The sequence below is a fragment of the Dysidea avara genome, chromosome 7 (assembly GCF_963678975.1).
Source record: "Dysidea avara chromosome 7, odDysAvar1.4, whole genome shotgun sequence".
Lineage (NCBI taxonomy): Eukaryota > Metazoa > Porifera > Demospongiae > Dictyoceratida > Dysideidae > Dysidea > Dysidea avara.
The window spans coordinates 37379001-37402956 of NC_089278.1; the positions used below are offsets into that span (position 1 = coordinate 37379001).

The window sequence follows — 23956 nt, forward strand, 5'->3', positions numbered from 1 at the left end:
TGAACCAGACTGGAAGGTAAGCAGAAAAAAGCAGTAACGATCATTTCTCTTTCTCTTTTGTGTGAACTGTTAACAATGTATCCATGTATAGGGCCACATCTAGGGACCTGCCGATTATGCTGGCATAATAGGTGCTTGAAAGCATTGAGCATAATTCTAGCATAATAGGTAGAACACTTGTGCATTATCATAAATTCTTGCTTATCAAAATACATATCACAGAAAAAGATCAATATACTTTAATAGAACACTCAGAGAATAATCAGATAGCTGACTGTTCTATTAGAGTATATCGATCTTTTCTATGACATGCATTTTGACAAGCAAGGATTTAGAGTCTGTGCTTCAGCAACTTACTGTTTTCCCATAAAGTGCAAATTTACTAGAAAAACTGGTATAAATATTGAGCAATAATTTGAGCATACGTAATAGGAAAAATTTTGAGCAGTGCAGCATAGCATAATAGATAAAAATAATTGGCGGGTCCCTAGCCACACCACACAATACTAGTCTAGGCCACACTCACAATAACCAAATATGTTAACACTGTTAGTTCTGTCACTCTGGAATATGGTCACTGTACAAACCATGTATAGTGACTTGTCACAACTACTCAATAAAGTTCACATATTTTGTCTAACAGGTGACTGGATTTGTACTAGTTTAACTGTATTAGTAGATGTAATAGGATTGCTTGTTGTAGTACAGTAGACCATCAGTTATCTAAACTTCAATGGTCTCAGGCTATGATAAAAAGTGTTCAGATAAGTTAACTGTTCAGCCCATTCATTTATATTCAGAACTTTGTTCACATACTCCAATAGAACACACCCTTACTCTAATAAACCATCTACAAATAAAATACTCTAATAGAACAGTCATTATCAATTTTAGATAAATGATGGTACAGTTGGGTAACTGAGGGACTACCGTATATTAGATTAATAGTTCTCACTTTGTAAACAAGAAGAAGTCATGTTCAGCTATATGATGGACTATTTTACCCTTCCCTGTTTATAATTCTCGTACCATTAATCCCATATACTACATCTATGGTCAGACTGGTCTCACTGACTCATTCTGTTCAGCTGATTCACAAAGCAAAAAATTACTTTTCATTGTAGTTCTCTGTTTATGTTTGATAAAAATCAATCCGATAACCATAGCAACTGTTATGCAATCAACAATTACTGTTACAGAGTGATCAAACTTAGCAGCCATTCCTATAGCACCAAAGGGATTATACCTTAGTAATGTTTGCAGTGTTGCCAAGCAACCATCATTTTACTCCACAATGGAGACATTTATCACTATGGTTACACTATATAGTTGTCATGTTTTTAATAAAATAGCCATGCTAATAGAATGGGTAGCTATTTCACTTTTTTGCAAGGTACCTTAACACAACAAGTCCAATACTCATTTCACTGGATAATATAACGTACAGTATTTCTAATACCACAAAGCGGGATTCTTTTGAGGGGGAAAGTTCTTGCAGATTGCCACTATCCAAAATTTCAAGGAGGGAATTTTTTTTTTATGAGTTGACAAATCTCAAACAAAGCCATTTTGATCAAGGCTACAATTTTGAGGAGAAATTTTTGCCTGGTTTTGAATAAACACCTGGTCTCAAATGAACATATTATAAATGATGAAGCGAAGAACGTTTTATAGAGTTCCTATATAGCTTGAATCTGTGACACATGATTAAGTAAGAAGACATCAAGGAGAGTACAACACTGAGGTATAAGTTGGCTCATGAATGATGGTCACGTATATAAATGCCGGTATAGTATAGTGCGGGGTAAAAGTTGCTTAAAATACCTGGCCATAATTCAACACAATATGGTACATTATATAACAGATTAAGGTGGTGGTAAATGACCAGTCATAATTATGTATAATTGTTCAGTGGACATTTCTATTCTACAAAAAGCCGTACCGGGGGATGCTGCAATACTATTATCTACACATGATCACCTCAACAAGAATTAACAGCATTGTCGTGACTAAGTTAACTAGTTTAAGATAATCCCACACAGCTAATCTAACCATACATGATCACTAACTTTATCAACCATATCCAGTTTAGCTCCTGCTGTGAGTAGAAGTTGGAAAACTTCATGGTGTCCATTTAGGGCTGCAACATGAAGGGGTGTCACTTGACCCTATAGTGAATTATATTTGATGACAATTAACTTCACAACATACTAGCTACACTACTACACATCAACAATAATACAATGGAGAGTCAATTATCCAAACTAATATGGTGGAGTGTTTATGATAACATTTGAAGTTATTGACTACAAATAGTGAATGTGTAGCCAGTAATCACATCACCTAACAAAGTGTTAATAACTTCAACATAACTACCAGTGTACGACCATCACTCTACCATAAATATCATCCAATAAAAATTGTACACCTACTAAACAGGACCACACCACACTAGTATGGCTGCTATCACATGATCTACTATAACTCAAACAACAAGACTGTTTTCATTTATAATTCTAAACCAGTTGAGTGTGGTCAACTTGTCTGATCAATTTACTGATGGTGGACACTCCTACTAAACCTGTATATGAGCACATTACACTGTAATAATGAAATTCTATTACACTATCAAACTATACCACTACATAATTCGGTCACAATCTACACACAACATGTATAGTCTCATATGACCATACACTGTTATCATGGTTACTATTTTGTTAACAGAAACCTGACGCTTGCCTATAATACACACTTACACTGGGGCTTACCACTCTACTTTACTAGAAATTCTTTTGATGTGGTAAAAAGAATATAATTAAAATTTTGACTTTGATGTTGGTAGCAAATTGACATTTTTACTGATCTACTTTATTTCACTAGGGAAAGCTCGTAACACATTATTTCATGTTCAAAATTAATTCCAGATTTGAAGGGTTAAAGTGACAAACCAAACCATGAAATGTTCAGAACCTGTCTATAATATGTTTGCTATTGTCTAAACAATTTGATTATACAGCTACTTCAGTCTTGTTCATAACGGGAACCACAAGAATGTTATAAACCATAAATCGTAAAAATTGATTTGTGAGCATGTTCAACCATTAGTAAACATTGTTCTAATGTTCCTTACAATACAATAAACATTGTTAGTCTGTTTATAATTGAAGCAATACAAGTTAAGACTGGCTATCAGGTGCTTTCACAACTACAACCACATGTGCGTAAACACACACATGGCCTAAAATCCATCTCACAAAAAAAATTGCATTACAAAATCATAACCTTCCCTACTGTACATGATAACAGGTGATTATGTAACATTACTAGCAATAGCTAGTACATCAAGGATTTGATTACCCATGTTCCAGTGTTTTGTTGGTTTAGTGCATCAAGAATGTTATAGTGTATAAATCTCTATCACTGTCGGGTTTGTAGTCTGAGGATACCATATATGGCATCCTTAGCAGTTAAAGGGTTTTAACATGAATACTCAGCAAGGTGAAGAATATTGGTCCTTCATTACCAAGATTACTCAGTATAAGATATTATTACTCAACACCACTATGTCATGGTGGAGTAGATGTTAACCTCTTGTGGAGTGACATCAGTGTGGCTAATGATGAGGAGAATAGATGTCACACAGTGACACATTACTGTACTAGACCATTATAGGAAACTCACTAAGAGTACAGCATGATGTGATGATGCCAAATAATCCCACCAGGAGAAACCAGACCAAAGTTTTGATATGGATACAAAACTGTGCACATTTTAAGTAAGTATATAGGGGATTCCATGACTTTACTAGAAGCCACATACTAACCCACATATACTAAAAACTTTCCTGCTTGAGGAGGCTGGGCATCCAAAATTTTCTGCGAATATATTAGAAATGGTCTTACAGAAGATTTTAAGTAGTGCTGTACACCAGTGTCCAATTAACGGGTTATTAACTGGTGTAGTGAAGAAACCTTTAAACTGGTTATTGCCCACCCACTTGGTAAACCATAAATTACTCCTGCTGACAAGTGTTAAAACATCATAAACATAACCTCAAAGAATGTGTAAATATGTGATAGTAATAACAGTTATTGCAAGACAGGATGTTAATGGTCACTAATTGGTACCACCCTAAACCTTCCAGCAGTTGTAACAGCTCTGCATGGCACGCCATGGCAATGGATAAACAGCAGCTGAGCGAGCATTAAATAGGACGAGCACACAACCAATCATCCTAGAGTGATCTACATTTGTTAAGGCTTGTTGACTCATATTATGTCTGCCAATATACAAATAACCAAGTAACTGGTTATTGCCAATTATTGGTAGGCAATTAACCAGTGACAAAACAAGTTGATGTTGTGCTACTTCTAAAAACCAGGCGCCATGCAGCTAGCTAACTCATCACTACAGACAGTATATGCTAGTATATGCTACTATATGAATTAACCAACTATGTATTACTACTTTACAATAGGGTAGTTTTGAGTTGTGCAATAATATTATTAGCTAATTTTCGTATTTTGTAATTCATGAAATATTCGTAATTCGTTCAATTACATTGCTATGCACTGCTAAGGAAGCGTTTGTAAACAAACCGCTTTTACCAACATATTACGCACAGAAGTATCTTCTAAACTGTTTTATAGTGTGACTAACGTGTTTTTTCCCACAAATTCTCTCGACAAAGCCTCAAAGCTGCTCTTCATTTTCGTTCGCGTACGTAAGGGATACGCCCCCTTTCAACTTGAAGCGATAGGCTATTCCTGGTAGTGTACGAGGCTTGCACCGTTGTTTTTCAGTTGCTAAATGCCTGAAAGCCTCAAGGGGAAGGTAATCTGAGGAAAGTCACCACACCCGTATTTCAGTCCTCCGAAAACCACCTCAGAGCAAAGTTCACCTGTGCAGAAGTTTAATACAGACTTCATTTCACTTTTACTTCTTACGTAAAAGCTGCTTTTACCGTTATTAAACGATTTTGCTCACGTGGGTGTGTACGGACAAACATAGATAGGTAGATAGGTACACACACTTTTACGAAAACAATTTCAGTAAACCAGGCGCTTGCCCACAGCCAGCCGAAGGCCGGCTGTGGGCGCACGCCTGGTTTAAAAATTGTAGGAGTACAGCACTGTGCTAGTTTTAAGAATAATTGAAAGTTCTGGGGTGGGTAGTTGTGAAATGAAAGACTACTTGTCGAAAAATCTCAAAGAAAAGTTGATAAGAAGGTACGCTAAAATAGCCTTAATTCACGAGAAACCTTGGTTCAAATGCCATGATTTGTTCTGTAAGTCGTAATTTCACAGCTACAATCTGGAGATTCCTTACACAGTGCCCCTACAATCCTGTCAATAATATGTGTGTGCTTTGACCCATTCGCATTGCTCATTTGCTATGAGCAACTCCCCATGCTTCAGGACCAATCCCAGGTAAAGTATATGGGGCATTGCATTAACATCTTGAAAAGGAGTAGTGCGAATGGGTGGAGCACACCTATTAGGTGATTCTTTAGCCCATCTAGCTTGCTTTCCTCTATGCCTATGTAAGTGAATTAGTTTACTACTCCCATACAATCACTGAGATGATGGAATAATGGCGGACACTTTTGCGATATCATAATAATGAACAAATTTACACAGGCACTAAGATATGTATAACAACACAGCCCTGGGGAATCTGTAATATAAAATCAATAACAAGTGACCTTATTACAATAGTCACTTTACTATCATGTCACGTACTGTAAACGTATCATTTCTGTATGGCAACAAATTTTGCAGACACTGAATACTCAAGATTTACTTTTAAACACTACTTTAATCTTTGTATTATCACAACTAAAGCATGACTATTTACATAGACCAGTGAAACATCATGCCATACACATCACTACATATTAGTGCATAAACGAATGTACTACATTCATTCAATGGTTCGAAGGGTGCATTATTCGAATGACATAAGCGAAGTTTTATGACTCCCTGTATTCACAGGCGTTAGCCTTCTCACAGTTTTCTAGTGGGATAGCATTCACAGAAGTTTGAATTTTATGCATGCGCAACCTGGCTATATTGGCGAGCAGAAGACTGCAACAATCTGACTGCTCATCATGCCACGAACAATTTTCGCCATGGGCAATTACACCTGAGACACTAGAAATTAATGGAAGGTGGTTGTACACAAAGCCAATTAGGTGTCTGACAAGTTAATTAGCTCGCGTCCCACAAGTGACCACGCCCACTGATAATCACAAAGTACAGTTGGGACAAGCTGTAGAGGAAGCACATTTGTGAGTTGTGTACTGCTGTAAGGTTTTGAAGCATCTTGTTGTGTGCTTTCTCCTGCTGCCATATCTTATTAAACAGACGAACAATAGTGTCAACGCGAGAAATTCCATTTGCCAAAAGGAGTCAGAACGATGACTATTGTTAAATGAATTAAGCTACAATACACTCAAAATTATGCTGACTGCATAATGTCTATATAGCTAACTGTAGCTATAGCAACATAAAATGTTCACTAAAGCTTTGAATGTTGCACTCAAACCCTTGAAGCGTAAAATCAACATTCGTTTATGCACTACTACATATACCACACAATCAATACTACACCAGACACATAACACACATACACACATGATCATAGAGGTCACCAATGTACATGATAACTCTACACATCATTTAATGCTAAACGCAAATACCACTGAAACACTGGCTGGATTGTTTTTATCATTAAAATCATCAACTTTTAGCTGCGATCCTGTCAAAGAATGAAGGACCTAAGCTAGGGGCATATAGCGTGGGCTAACAACTGGTTGGTACAACTAGTAGCTATAACTAGTGTGGTATTCAAAGCACACTCAGCATGTTATACACTCCTACAGTTACTACCAACATCTCATTACTATACTAGCTTACACCATCGATGGCATTAACATCCAGTCCTGACTTGATCAACTCCTTCACTATGGTACTATCTCCACCAATAGCAGCACGATGGAGTGTGGTCGAATTATACTACAACAACACAAATCATGAAGAAGTGAATGAGTAGTTTAAGTTGTCATGTTTGTACAATGTACATAGCTACAACATAAAGTTACTATCAAACTTGATCACTTTGCACAATATATCCTGAAACTAATATACCAACAACAAATCATTACAACATGTTACTATTAACTTTATTACACTACATGGGTAGGTGTTGCTGGCCATATATCCAGATTTCTGGTGACTACCCAATTAAAGAGTTTTAATTGTTATTCAATAAAATATTTACCTGCATAGACACCCGAGTGTTTATATTTACTTTTAACCCACAAGCCTTTGTTCTCAAAGTGTACCAATGCTCAAGACAATCGAGCTACACATTCGCATTTTATAATGGTTTTTGTTAGGTGTGCAAAAAGAATAATCTAAGCCCCCCCAAGCCCCCCTAAACGAAGAAGAAAAAAACAAAGAAATTAAGCAGATTGTTGAAGGCTTCTATTTCACGGTGGCATTTGTCAGTCTTGCTCAAATTTGGTAAGTGGGGTGCTGAAGGTGAGGGGCATTTGAAGTATAAAAAGATTCCAATTCGTGAAGGAAGCACGGAGCTACGTATGCGTGAAAATAGTGCTTTGTTTCTTCCAATAATTATACTCGCAATGTGGCGTGTCGGCTTTCTTGGCCGCACGACACACTACCGTGTGTCTTGATCATTGTTATGTGTTCCTACAGTAAAGGGCATGCAAATTATGGGAATATATTTTACTGGCGCATATTACACTCTGCGGCACTTGAAATATCATCCAGTGTGTAGAAGGATAAGGTGTCATACATGTTTATGTGGTGAACCAGACTGGAAGTAGGCAGGAAAAAGCAGTAATGATCATTTCTCTTTCTCTTTTGTGTGAACTGTTAACAATGTATCCATGTATAGGGCCACACCTAGGAACCTGCTGATTATGCTGACATAAAAGGTGCTTGAAAGCATTGAGCATAATGCTAGCATAATAGGCAGGACACTTGTGCATTACCATAAATTCTTGCTTATCAAAATACATATCACAGATAAAGATCGATATACTTTAATAGAACAGTCAGAGAATAATCAGATAGCTGACTGTTCTATTAGAGTATATCGATCTTTTCTATGACATGCATTTTGACAAGCAAGGATTTAGAGTCTGCGCTTCAGCAACTTACTGTTTTCCCATAAAGTGCAAATTTACTAGAAAAACTGGTATAAATATTGAGCATACGTAATAGGCAAATTTTGAGCAGTGCAGCATAGCATAATAGGTAAAAATAATTGGCGGGTCCCTAGCCACACCACACAATACTAGTCTAGGCCACACTCACAATAACCAAATATGATAACACAGTTAGTTCTGTCACTGTGGAATATGGTCACTGTACAAACCATGTATGGTGACTGGTCACAACTACTCAATAAAGTTCACATATTTTGTCTAACAGGTGACTGGATTTGTACTAGTTTAACTGTATTAGTAGATGTAATAGGATTGCTTGTTGTAGTACAGTAGACCATCAGTTATCTAAACTTCAATGGTCTCAGGTTATGATAAAAAGTGTTCAGATAAGTTAACTGTTCAGCCCATTCATTTATATTCAGAACTTTGTTCACATACTCCAATAGAACACACCCTTACTCTAATAAACCATCTACAAACAAAATACTCTAATAGAACAGTCATTATCAATTTTAGATAAATGATGGTACAGGTGGATAACTGAGGGACTACCGTATATTGGATTAATAGTTCTCACTTTGTAAACAAGAAGTCATGTTCAGCTATATGATGGACTATTTCACCCTTTCCTGTTTACAATTCTCGTACCATTAATCCCATATACTACATTTATGGTCAGACTGGTCTGACTGACTCATTCTGTTCAGCTGATTCACAAAGCAAAAAATTACTTTTCATTGTAGTTATCTGTTTATGTTTGATAAAAATCAATCCGATAACCATAGCAACTGTTATGCAATCAACAATTACTGTTACAGAGTGATCAAACTTAGCAGCCATTCCTATAGTACCAAAGGATTATACCTTAGTAATGTTTGCAGTGTTGCCAAGCAACCATCATTTTACTCCACAATGGAGACATCTATCACTATGGTTACACTATATAGTTGTCATGTTTTTAATAAAATAGCCATGCTAATAGAATGGGTAGCTATTTCACTTTTTTGCAAGGTACCTTAACACAACAAGTCCAATACTCATTTCACTGGATAATATAACATACAGTATTTCTAATACCACAAAGCGGGATTCTTTTGAGTGGGAAAGTTCTTGGAGATTGCCACCATCCAAAATTTCAAGGAGGGAATAATTTTTTTTATGCGTTGACAAATCTCAAACAAAGCCATTTTGATCAAGGCTGCAATTTTGGAGAGAAATTTTTCCTGGTTTTGAATAAACACCTGGTCTCAAATGAACATATTATAAATGATGAAGCGAAGAACGTTTTATAGAGTTCCTATATAGCTTGAATCTGTGACACATGATTAAGTAGGAAGACATCACGGAGAGTACAACACTGAGGTATAAGTTGGCTCATGAATGATGGTCATGTATATAAATGCCGGTATAGTATAGTGCGGGGTAAAAGTTGCTTAAAATGCCTGGCCATAATTCAACACAATATGGTACATTATATAACAGATTAAGGTGGCGGTCAAATGATCAGTCATGATTATGTATAATTGTTCAGTGGACATTTCTATTCTACAAAAGCCGTACTGGGGGATGCTGCAATACTATTATCTACACATGATCACCTCAACAAGAATTAACAGCATTGTCGTGACTAAGTTAACTAGTTTAAGATAATCCCACACAACTACTCTAACCATACAGATTATTACACAACAGATGGTTTCATAGGGTATAAAGTTTATTGTAGCAAGGGCTCCTGTTATCCACTTGACAGCCATCTTAATTTGTGTGATTACTACACTAATACTATACCACTATACACATAACCTCATTATTAATAAATTATGATCACTAACTTCATCAACCATATCCAGTTTAGCTCCTGCTTTGAGTAGAAGTTGGAAAACTTCATGGTGTCCCCATTGGGCTGCAACATGTAGGGGTGTCCATTGATACTATAGTGAATTATATTTGATGACAATTAACTTCACAACATACTAGCTACACTACTACACATCAACAATAATAGTCGAGAGTCAATTATCCAAACTAATATGGAGGAGTGTTTATGATAACATTTGAAGTTATTGACCACAAATAGTGAATGTGTAGCCAGTAATCACATCACCTAACAAAGTGCTAATAACTTTAACATAACTACCAGTGCACGACTATCACTCTACCATAAATATCATCCAATAAAAATTATACACCTACTAAACAGGACCACACCACACTAGTATGGCTGCTATCACATGATCTACTATAACTCAAACAACAAGACTGTTTTCATTTATAATTCTAAACCAGTTGAGTGTGGTCAACTTGTCTGATCAATTTACTGATGGTGGACACTCCTACTAAACCTGTATATGAGCACATTACACTGTAATAATGAAATTCTATTACACCATCAAACTATACCACTACACAATTCGGTCACAATCTACTCACAACATGTATAGTCGCACATGACCATACACTGTTACCATGGTTACTATTTTGTTAACAGAAACCTGACGCCTGCCTATAATACGTACTTACACAGGGGCTTACCGCTCTACTTTACTAGAAATTCTTTTGATGTGGTAAAAAGAATATAATTAAAATTTTGACTTTGATGTTGGTAGCAAATTAACATTTTTACTGATCTACTTTATTTCACTAGGGAAAGCTCTGTAACACATTATTTCATGTTCAAAATTAATTCCAGATTTGAAGGGTTAAAGTGACAAACCAAACCATGAAATGTTCTGAACCTGTCTATAATATGTTTGCTATTGTCTAAACAATTTGATTATACAGCTACTTCAGTCTTGTTCATAACGGGAACCACAAGAATGTTATAAACCATAAATCGTAAAAATTGATTTGTGAGCATGTTCAACCATTAGTAAACATTGTTCTAAAGTTCCTTACAATACAATAAACATTGTTAGTCTGTTTATAATTGAAGCAATACAAGTTAAGACTGGCTATCAGGTGCTTTCACAACTACAACCACATGTGCGTAAACACACACATGGCCTAAAATCCATCTCACAAAAAATTGCATTACAAAATCATAACCTTCCCTACTGTACATGATAACAGGTGATTATGTAACATTACTAGCAATGCTAGTACATCAAGGATTTGATTACCCATGTTCCAGTGTTTTGTTGGTTTAGTGCATGAAGAATGTTATAGTGTATAAATCTCTATCACTGTCGGGTTTATAGCCTTAGGACACCATATATGGCATCCTTAGCAGTTAAAGGGTTTTAACATGAATACTCAGCAAGGTGAAGAATATTGGTCCTTCATTACCAAGATTACTCAGTATAAGATATTATTACTCAACACTACTATGTCATGGTGGAGTAGATTGTGGAGTGACATCAGTGTGACTAATGATGAGGAGAATAGATGTCACAGTGACATTACTGTACTAGACCACTATAGGAAACTCACTAAGAGTACAGCATGATGTGGTGATGTCAAATGATCCCACCATGAGAAACCACACCAAAGTTTTGATATGGATACAAAACTATGCATGTTTGTCTTTTAAGTAAGTATATAGGTGATTCTGTGACTTTACTAGAAGCCACATACTAACCCACATATATTAAAAACTTTCCTGCTTGAGGAGACTGGGCATCCAACAATTTCTGCGAATATATTAGAAATGGTCTTTACAGAAGGTTTTAAGAATAATTGAAAGTTCTGGGGTGGGTAGTTGTGAAATGAAAGACTACTTGTCGAAAAATCTCAAAGAAAAGTTGATAAGAAGGTACGCTAAAATAGCCTTAATTCACGAGAAACCTTGGTTCAAATGCCGTAATTTGTTCCGTAAGTCGTAATTTCACAGCTACAATCTGGAGATTCCTTACACAGTGCCCCTACGATCCTGTCAATAATATATGTGTGCTTTGGCCCATTAGCATTGTTCATTTTCAAGATGCTATGAACAACTCCCCATGCTTCAGGACCAATCCCAGGTAAAGTATATGGGGCATTGCATTAACATCTCAAAAGAGAGTAGTGCGAATGGGCAGAAGTACATTGACAGGTTCATAGGGGTACTGTGTAAGGAATCTCCAGATTATAGCTGTGAAACTACCGACTTACAGAACAAATCACGGCATTTGAACCAAGGTTTCTCGCGGATTAAGGCTTTTTTTAGCATACCTTCTTATCAACTTTCCTTCAAGATATTAATTTAATTTAACAATAACTTTATGGTGAAAACACCACTGGTCTGTTGGCAACACACGCCAACAGCCAGAAAGTACACTACATGTTATAACTACACTACACATACTTAACTACTTAAATGAAATACATTTGTTATAAGTGATACAGGATTACAGGTCTCTGGATTTAATTTTTTTGACAAGTGGTCTTCAATTTCACCACTAACCATCCCAGAACTTTCAAAACCTTCTGCAAAGAGGATTTCTAAAATCTTAGCAGAAATTTTTGGACGCCCAGTTACCTCAAGCAGGAATATTTTTAGCGTATGCGGTTAGTATGTAGCTTCTAGTAAATTCGAGGACTATACGTATAGTATGCCTTCCCTTTCCCTTGCTGCTGTACATAAACATTATCATAGCAAAATGCTATCACTCCCAATACAACCCTGTACAAAGTTCCCACACTATCACTGTCATTTTTATGCTGTGACGTCAAAGTGGATAAGGTCCATACCACTCTAGTTTACTACACTGTTATTAGGCCAAACATGTTTCAGATCAGGAAAGTTAACCTAAACCAATGTGGGATGGTGGCTCATTACATTATATTTATTATAGCAAGTTGAATGCTCTATTAGAGCATATCAATCTCCTGGCTTTTAGGTGATTCTTTAGCCCATCTAGCTTGCTTTCCTCTATGCCTACGTAAGTGAATTCGTTTACTACTCCCATACAATCACTGAGATGATGGAATAATGGCGGACACTTTTGCAATGTCATAATAATGAACAAATTTACACAGGCACTAAGATATGTATAACAACGCAGCCCCGGGGGATCTGTAACATAAAATCAACAACAAGTGACCTTATTACAATAGTCACTTTACTATCATGTCATGTACTATATCGGCTATCATTTCTGTATCAACAAAAATTTTGCACCTTCAACCTTTGTATCGCAATTTGAATTTTGATAAAGCAAACTTGGAGGATGACAATTTCCCACAGAGTAACACAGACCAGTGAGATGTCATCCCATACACATCACTACATATACCACACAATCAATACTACACCAGACACATAACACACATACACACATGATCATAGAGGTAATAACTCTACACATCATCTAATGCTACACACTCAGACAACAATACTACTTGTTTAACAGTTAACATGTACACAACAGTTACTACCAACATCTCATTACTATACTAGCTTACCTTATCGATGGCATTAACATCCAGTCCTGACTTGATCAACTCCTTCACTATGGTACTATCTCCACCAGCAGCAGCACAATGGAGTGCTGCATAATCATACTAAAACAACACAAACACATCATCACTACAACAATCATCATAACACTACACTAAAAATTGTTAACAATTATCAACATACATTACTACCCAAACTATGCTATAGTCTGCTATATACCCATCCAGCTACACTTCTAGTTACACATACACTGTAGTGTTATCTGTTGTGTAACTATCATATAGCTAACTGGAAATCTCTCACAGAACACATTTACAAGTGCACAGGGTGCAATACAGTGTGGATTATAAAATACTATGTGTGATCCATTGAACAAAAACTAGACTTGTAGAAATATGTACCTAGTGCATAGCTGCATGGATCTAGCAATGAGATGATGGTGAGGCCATCTGAGTAGCTGTGACTACAATTGTGAAAACTAGACTTATCCCCTTCCCCATACACAGAAAATTTGAGATTTTAAATGGTACAAGAAATTTAATAGTGCTACAGTGTATAGTACTGATCAAATGCAATGTCATCTCTCGAGAGTGGAGTAATTTAAAAGCTTGTTAAGTAAAGGGCGTGGCACTCATTTTGCTCACAAGTATTCATCCTGTTTAGTTCGAGATGAATACTGGAAGCAAAATGAGTGCCACGCCCTTTAATTAGTGAGTTTTTAATTGCTTGCACTCTTGCGAGACGATGTTGCGTTTGAGCTGTACCATACATCATTGATAGTTTAAAATTCCATTCACATTTAACATAGTAAAAAATCATATCACATAGTTACAGGCTGCATATAGCATTTCATCACTTGCAGACAGCTGGCTATAAGTCAATTACAATGCCCACACTCAGTGATGTTAGTATTGTTTATAGTGTCATAATCATTATGTAATGCTGACTGCTCTATTAGAGTATTTTGATATCGATTTCTTTAGCAGATTTTAGTGAGATATTTTCTTCTACTCTCCCTCTGACCAATGCTGATGAAGGATTTTGAGAGTTGTTATATGTTTGAGTATTCAGAGCAAGCTATTTCTGACTTTCAATATTATTTTATTGTTCAAGGCTGAAACCATACCAGCCATACTGCTAAATCCATCCTTGTGGTAATTTGAAGTTTTGGAGCAATTGTAGCTTGCCACTAGCTTGTACTATACACACCATAATACATCATGTATAAAGCTGTAAGTAGGACTCACTTTGTACTTTGCATTTGTCAATGCATTAATAAAAAATACAACAATGAAATGTACAGTCAATTTCAGGTTGCTTGCGAATGCATTTGAACGTGATTACTTGGACACGCGAGCTGTTTTCTTTCAACCAAGCTCCTTTTAATTAACCCCCTCACCGCCAAGTTTGTAGAGGTTCCAATCTACTGCTTCTAAACTGCTGTAACTTACACACCATGCCACATAATCCTATAAAACTATATATAAATTACTCGCTATAGAGCAAGGAATTCGATTATGAAGTTGTTGTTTACAAAAGTGCAACCACAAATCCATTATATAACTTTAAAGTACGAAAATCGATCTAAGTGAAACCAAATGTGAAATTTCACTACTTTACTGGCTAGCACTGTTTATAATAATACAACAAACATCACTAACCTGTTTACAGTTGAAGTGATTATCTCTAGGTCAGGTTTTCCAGCATTTGAGCAAGTGCACATCCGCATACAAGAACGAGGTCACTGTTTTGAGGCATACAAAAGTAGCAACACGCCACTCCAACCTATATAATCTCTCTCCTTACTGTTTCTCTTTATTAGTAGTGCCATTATCACATTGAAGAATCGTCTACAATGCTTGTTATCGATGTTCCGAAAATACACGATTGCATCATCTAACCGCACAATAGTGCACAAGAGACCGGTTATCCCTGTTCCTGTTCACTTAAGGGCGTGCCCACTACAGGATAAATGCAGGGGCTACTAAAACGCTCGACCGAAGTTACACAGCGTTTAGAATGTGATTCTACGGGTGTTTATAATCGAAACCGCCATATGTGTGTGCGAATTGTGCAATTACATTCACAAGCAACCTAAAATTGATTGTATGTTGAGTACACATTTTAGAGCATACACAATGTATTTTTGTAGTTTAGTGTAGAAAGAGATACATTTCTAGTCACTCCATTGAGATTGGGCAGGAGACGTAAAAATGTACTGTCTCTTAGCAACATAATGACAGTTGTTGTTTGTACAAGCCACCAAACATGTAAATTTCAACCCTCAGGGTCCCTTCTTGATAGAGCTGTGACCTGAGGACAAGAGAACTGATTATTGGATGGCTCTCTATAATCAGTCAATCAACCAAATACTTGACTTCATCCTTTTTCAATGTAATCACTTTGTGTATTCATCCACTACTAGTCAAACGTATCATTTAAAAGAAAAATAAGGTGAAAAGTGATGCTATGATATAGGAGTCCAGAAAAGGCAGAATAACTTTAGTGCACCGATAATGATGAAAACAGTAAACAATCTTGTGGTCATGTGATCCAACTAATTAATTGGATATTGCCCTGTTATTAATCACCCTCAGTAATAACCAATTAACAGTGTTGGGGGTAACACATCACTTATGTAACGTGTTGCATAATAATTATTATTTTTGTGGTAACAAAGTAATATAATATGCTATAAAAACAGGTAATATAACTCAAGTTACTTTACTTACAAATGTAATTGTGTTACCTACGTAAGTAATGAAGTTACTGTAATGAGTGTAATATTACATAATATCATTACTACAACTAAAGAAGTTACTAATCTCGTTACTAATCCACTAAGTAATGCCTAGCCACAACGAAGTAATGAAGCCTACTGAATGAAGCTTATTCACCAGCTTCTCACTTATAACCAAGATTTGCACATTGTCCAACAATGCAATCATGTCACATGATAAGGTGGTAGTTGCACACGTGACAGCTTAAGGCTGTGGTCACAAAGTAATATAATATGTAATATTATTATAGTTACTTTATTTTATGGGTAATATGTAACTGTAACTAAATAGTTCAGTTGCAAGTAATATGTAATATGTAACTAGTTACTTTTAAAAAGTAATTGCCCCAACACTGCCAATTGATCATTTGATTAATCACAATTGATTCATAGCCCTACTCCTTGTATTTTGAAATGACACAAATTTTATTATTATCACAAGTTACAACAAACCAAGTGTCTTAGCTACTTGGACTGTCTAGTGGTAGTTACATTATACATGGTATTTAAAAATATCAATATTATTAGATAAATTAGTAAGATCATTAATATGTCTAGTAAGGCTACAATTAGGCCATACCAAATTAATCATATGTTTCCCAGATTGTTTGCCCTCTAGTAGTGACCTGGCCAGGTCGAAAAGTAAATAATGTAAATCGCAACTGACTGTTTTGCTGGAGTTTACAGAGTATCCCTATCTTGACAGGTGCAAAAGCTAAAGTCCTTCCGAAATAAAGTGATGGAGCTCCATTTTCTACCCATTGCTACTACACTATTACTGCTTGCACATTATTAAAGAGTCTACAGCCATATTAGCAATTATTTTAAGAGATCTACGTGATTTGTGTTTATTTTGGGTTTGCCAAAACATTGATCTGCTGCATCCATGAAACCTAAGATTAATTTGTTATGGCCTTAGTTCATCACCTATGGTAATGGACAAGCCACACCCACCAACAGTAATTACACATTATAATAATCACCGTATCCTTAGCATGAATATCTGCTCCTTTGGTGAGTAGGAGCTTAAATGCTTCTAACTGTGCATGTCTTGCAGTGATCAGTAGCAACGTCCCGTTGTACTATAGTAATAGACAATCACATGTAATAAGACATCATGTAGTGACTATAGTGAGACAGATGAGGTCACTATACTGTACCACTTCTATTGTACCGAATAGAGTGGATGGTAATGTACCAAAATGAAGGATTAACATAAGGGTATACCTTATATGGTTATTGAGCGCTATAAATTAACTACTACCTCACTAGAGACACAAATACTGAATACCATGAAGGATGTAGTCATGATCTTGACATTCCAAGGTAGACTAAAAGTTTAGAGTAGGGACAACAAACTAACAAAAAATGTAGTTCAGGACTACTAACCATGACTGGATGATCATTTATACTACCATGGAAACCCACCCCACTATGTGTGTGTGTATAACATGTAACACAATATACCTCATAGTGTGCCATACCGTAGAGTTGGGTTGTTAATCGCATTTGTCAATTAAGCACGTGCACATATTATTTGTTAAGCGCATACACATTTCTTGTGATTAACCATATGGCTGATAAGCACATGTGGGAAAATGCAAGGCTTGACACACGACAAAGCTACATACAGGAAAAAATGCTGGAAAGTGAATGTCTCCTTGAGCGCTTAAGTCTCCCTTGAGGTCTCCCTTCACTGTGTACACAGCAAATCAGCCATCTGGATTATAATATTCTTGTTCATTACGAAGGATGTCACCCAGAAATAGAGCTAGATATCCTTACACATTGGCATGGTGACTGGCACGAACTACTAACTCCTCTATTGCAACACAGTGATTCCATGTAAACACAACATAATTGTTTATTAGGCATATGCCCCTAACAGATAGTATGATTTTTATAACAGTTTTCTCCGAAAATTATAAGCACATGTGCTTAACAACCCGTCTCTACGGTATCTACAAAAAAAGGAAAAGTATACAAAGTGTTATACAATTGAAACTGAAGTGGCTTAGTGATGGGTTGTTCATTGTAACTGGCCAAGTTATTGATGCAATTAGCTTGTAACTTCATAATTAGATGGTCGTAAAATAAAGTTGTGTTATTTCACAAGCTATACTGTACTACATCATCTCAAGCTATCAAAAACCTTTCAGAATTAATCAAGTAGTACACGCTATCTGAGATTTGGGGTCATCCTATAATAGCTCAGTACACATGAGGGTTGTATTTAATTTGTTGTGTGTTCAGTTCCATCTTAAGCGTGAGCCCAGTATGTCCATTGTACTATAGCTCTCTATTGCATACCACCTGCAACAACCATTTCACTATAGAAGCTTCACTCCCCTGGAATAGTTGTTTAAATGAAGTTTCTGTAATGAACAACTTAACAGCAGTCAAATAGTGCACTCAACATGAAGGCCAAACAAGTGACCTATCAATGTCCCATTCCAGACCCTAATTTTTGTATTAAGTAAGTGTTGTGACTCACACAGCTCAGAGAAACCATATTCCTTAAAGGTATAGTGACTTATTTGATGATATATAATTTACTGGGATTATAATTTTCACCAGAAAATGAAACAAATGGCAATCAAAAATAATTTCCAAACTGAAATTTCTTATACAAAAAATTGTATACATCTGTAATAAACACACTACTCACTCTACACAATGCTACAACTATACCAACTACAACTCACCCATGGATCACCACCAGGACCTCTTGTATTCACATCCCACTTCTTGTCCTCCAATAGGTAATGTAGGTCACTTATATTACCATCTTCAGCTGCCATTAATAGCCGATCCAGTTCCTCCTGTAAAGTATCACAATGGTAACTGATTAGTGAAACCATAACACCTCACATGATCCAATAATACTAGGATACACCAAAACACATTTCATACAGTGGGTTATTATAGTGTCTGAAATTTCTGCAGCAGGTAACAGAAGGTCATTGCTAAAATTTAAATCTTGCTGTTAGTTAAGATATGTGCAATAAAGCAAGGGGTAGTCACTTCCATACTGCCATGCAGTTGATACACTAGCGATCAAGAATTTTGATTGTCTAAATTTTGTTTTGATTGTTTGATTTCATCTGTAAAAGAGCCATGATCTCTTGATCAACCGTAAAAGCTTAGTAAATTCTTAGTGTTGCTAAAAGTTCACTTTCAAAAGTGCTTGATCACCACTTTTGTGGATGCCTTGATCACTTGATTCACTGTGCACAAGCCCTTTGATTGAATCTTGATCCCAGCTGTGTTTCAACAGACAGTATAGAAGTGACTATCCCTTGAAAAGGCAATGTGGCAACATTTGTAACAATCAACTGTTTCAGTTACTAGCAGAGTAAAAGCAAAATCACCTGTCCAGTGTTGTATATACAACTGTTACATCGTCCCCTGCTGTCTTTCATGTCTCCATTGTTTAACTAGCCTGATGGGTTCGGAGAAAGCTTTAATAAAGAGCTGGACCCTTGCTAGCAAGCTAAGCCTGCAGGCAATCATTTTTTCCTTGAGCAAAGATTGTTAGCTCGAGTCACATACACCTTTTCTTATGCACTTTTTGCTTCAACTTTCTTTTACAGTACACAGCTTTGGTTGGGCAAATGTATCTTTCCAGATAGCTTAATGATGAAGCTTTCAACAGCATGTGACCTTTGCAAAATCATGTTATCATGGCGGCAAGATTCTCGCAAATTTAACAAATGCTAAAAGTAATGTCTTGCAATAAAAACCTGCTATATGGTAAATACCACAACCCAACCAATAGGCCACTAGATGGGCCATTACTGTGCGGTCTATATTATACGGATCAAAGTGATGCCGTGTAGTGTATTGTTCATACAGTACTTATTAGCTGTATAACTGTACTGTATGATTCATACAGAACAGTTATGCACTTAATTGGGCAAATACAGCACACTTGCAAATACTGTGCAGTTATGCGGAGAATTCTTTTTACAGAATGTTATGAAAACAACACACCGTAAATTGCTAAACCAGCCAAAGAGATCCTACCAGTTCGTTCTATGGCTAGAAATATACTGTATAAACACTTACTGATCATCTTATCACGAACCTATTTAAACACGACTCCACTAAGACAGCACGATTGATCATGTGCGTAACATTGTAAATCGCTAAAACTAGCCTAACTAATCCTATTAGTTCATTCTACGACTAGAAATAGATATATAAACACTTACTGATATCCTGAAAACGAAAATCGCAGCGGTTTGAGTACTAGAGAAAATTGCTCCGAACCAGATGACCAGGAAGTACAATATAACACTTAAAGCACCGCCTATGCTTGTGTGTACAAAAATACAGCACTCGGGGGGGGTGTCTTGAGGCAAATACAGCACTCAGCTTAGCCTCGTGCTGTATTAGCCTCTTGACATGCCCCCTTGTGCTGTATTTTCCATACACACATGTGGTGGTGCTTTAACTATAACATAAAAGCTGCTGAAGTACCCCCTGGACACCAAAATGTCTTGTACTGGGATATTTTGGTGTCTTATGGACACATCAGTTTTACAGTGTATTCACAAAAACATTATGGTAGTTTTGTGATCACCAAATTTAATCATGCTTGATCACTTGATGTACCCTAAATCAGACCCTTGATCACATTACATCAAGCACTGCCACTAAACTGATGGAAGTGACTACCACTTGCTTTAACACTAACAGCAAGCACTCAACTAATACCAGTCAATTCTTAGTGTACAATAATGGACTTGTGAGTAGTTAGCTATGTAACTGGGTCCTGAGACATGTAACTGAGGTGGAACCACAAATAATAGACTCACCTACTAAATACATTGTCTATTATCTATGGGGAAGTATGAATAGTGGACCCAGGGACCCACAAAGATTCAGCTTTTTTGGAATTTGATACACTTCACAATATTTTATACTTGTACTAGGTACCTCTGCAAGTAGTCTTGCATAACCAATACGCTTTTTCCCCATCACAGTGTCTCACATGATGTTTATATCAACTAGAAAATATAAGCGCCTCTGAAAAAATAATATCTGGCAAAATTCTGATTACTAGCTAAGCAAGTTTCAGTCCAGCAGCTTGAAAACCAGACTTCACACCATTTGCACAATGTTTCTAAACTTTAGTAGCTAGGGATATATGTAATAGACTAGTATGCTCATTGTGCAGCAGGCAGCTGGCCTATAAATGCAGTCACCTTCAGAAGCATATTAAAACTAGCCATTGGGATTGCGAACCTAATAAAATTCACTGATTTTAGCGGAATTCTGCATATCTACTGACATGGTAAGGTCAAAAACATACGAGAATCCCACTAAAAATTGGCTTAGGAAACATGGTGTCTGTTTATATAGGTCTACAGAAACTAGAACAAAGCTATTCTAAACTAAGTTACTCACGAGGCACTTTCTCGAAGCGGCTTTCCTTAATTTTTGTCTCTAAACTGAATGGCCCGCTCAAGGGCAACAACTCTTCATACAATTCCTTAAAAGTACAAAAGTACTCTAATCATGTACAAAATGTTCCAGACCATTTTTTGTGTTTAGACTAATTAGTTTAAGGAAAATTCCCACAGTCTTGGTAACAGGTGAATCCCACAATACATTACGCATTGGGCAAAATGACAAACCGGATTCAGAAACTTAGCTGGGCCCACTTATCTACTGTAGCTACAGTCTTGAAAATAAGGTGGCGTATTCCTTAGAGGTATGTGAATAATTAGCAGACCGTTTTTTGTTGTGGGTCCTTCAAAAATTTACAAAAATCACTGTGTTTTTACACCATTTTAAGCATTTTACGTAGTTTTGGGGGGTGTCCCTTTCAATATTAATATATTGATTATTAACGAAATAAATTCAATATGGCACTTATAAATTCTAATTGGTTTAAACAACATCGTGACGAGGGAAAACTGGACTGGCCATGCAAGACTACTTGCAGAGGTGCATAGTACTAGTATCGCGTGGCCAGACAGCTTTTTTCTTTGTCATTGGGTAGGGAGAAAAAAGGGTCTGGAACAGTTCGAATCCCACACTCATCTTGGCACTCCCCAGATAATTGGGGGGTGTTAACCAAAGAAACGTGATGTGTTTTCAAATAGTAGCCGCTTGCGTCAATCAATTGCAAGCGCATATTTATAAACCGATCAGCATCTAAAGCTGCCTTTGAGGCGATAATAGATTGAATTGATTGTTAGTTCTTTAAGTAACTTTGTTTATTGTTGTGCTGTGACATTCTTGTTACAATAGAGTTTAAGCGCATGGGTTGCATACTTATGACGTAGCCTCGTGACGTGTCAAGACAATTGTGGGATTCAAACTGTTCCAGACCCTTTTTTCTCCCTACCCAATGACAAAGAGAAAAAAGCAGTCTGGCTAGCATAGTACAAGTATAGAATTCCAAAACCTTTGCATTGTCACAGAATTGGGCAGAATTTGTTTTTCTGCCCCTTCTTGCTCTGCCCACAGTTTAAACATGATCAAGAGTATACTGACTACAAACAATAGTAACCACAACACTATCTGCCTATTATAATACTCTTGATAATATGGATTACAAGTAATGACCTACTAATGCAGTCTTTAATCATCTGGATTATAGATTAATTCGGCTATTAATCAAAACTTACTTTACTTGGTGACGGCTCCGACATTTCCTTGCTCACCTCCCTCCACCACTTAAGGTATACTAACGATCGCTCGAGTACCCTCGATTTTCAATTCTAAAGTGTTATGCACGTTCCAGCCGCCTTACTTTAGTCATGTGATGCCCTTTTTGCCATGACGACCTCACGAGATTAACATCGATCAATCAGCTTAGGATGAAGCTACTTGAGGACCTGAGCATATAGTTTGGCCAATCTTAGCTACGTGAGTGTGTGATTGTTTGCAGTGCATAACTGAATTGTTGTCTAAACAATTTTAGTATCATTGGTTGTTGCAGCAAGGCTGTGAACACTGGTAGACCCTCAGCCCATACTACATGAACATAAAATATGATTCTATAAAGTCAATGCTAGGAGCGGATCTAGGATTTCCCAAGAGGGGGCTAAAAATGTGGCAACTGGATATACGGTACTGGTTGATACAACTAGTAGTGCAGTTTGTGTTGTACTGTAACAGTTTTATTTTTATAGCTTCCTTGCCATGTCTGTATTTGTATGTGTTGTTGACATCTTAATGATGGTTTACTCTCTCTGAGAAGCACACTCAGTATGAGGAGCATGCTTTATCTGAGGGGTCTGGGGGCATGCCATCACAGAAAAATTTAACTTTCTGAGATCAAATATAATTGTGTTGTTTGAATCTCATTGAATAAACATTGCGAGCCACTTTAACTTTGGTAACTAGCTTTCATATAAAGACACACCATAGATGATGCAGTATGGTTTGAGTTCAAGATGAAGATCAAGGCGTCTAGCAGTTGGTCTTTGTTCTTTATAATTTAAAGAATTTTAATGATGGATGTTCTATTAGAATAGTTGACTGTCTATTAGAGTTTTAGCAACTTTTTGCAGTTTTACCCCTCAAATACAAAATAATTCGATTCCCTTTTGTTGATTCCTAGAAGAGATTAGCTCTTCTCTTC

The 23956-nt window shown here is 36.6% G+C and overlaps 1 protein-coding gene across 1 annotated transcript in view; it reads right to left on the reverse strand.

Annotated features, from left to right (window-relative positions):
• LOC136260821 (uncharacterized) overlaps window positions 1–23163 on the reverse strand; it is a 43416-nt gene extending 20253 nt beyond the window's left edge. The window contains exons 1-7 of the mRNA XM_066054697.1: window positions 22998–23163; window positions 19062–19178; window positions 17340–17438; window positions 13583–13681; window positions 10033–10131; window positions 6921–7019; window positions 2070–2168 (exon numbers count right to left, since the gene is read on the reverse strand). Coding sequence (XP_065910769.1) covers window positions 2070–2168; window positions 6921–7019; window positions 10033–10131; window positions 13583–13681; window positions 17340–17438; window positions 19062–19178; window positions 22998–23021 — 636 coding nt within the window. The 5' untranslated portion in view covers window positions 23022–23163. The remainder of the gene's footprint in view (window positions 1–2069; window positions 2169–6920; window positions 7020–10032; window positions 10132–13582; window positions 13682–17339; window positions 17439–19061; window positions 19179–22997) is intronic.
• Window positions 23164–23956: the final 793 nt, after the last annotated feature.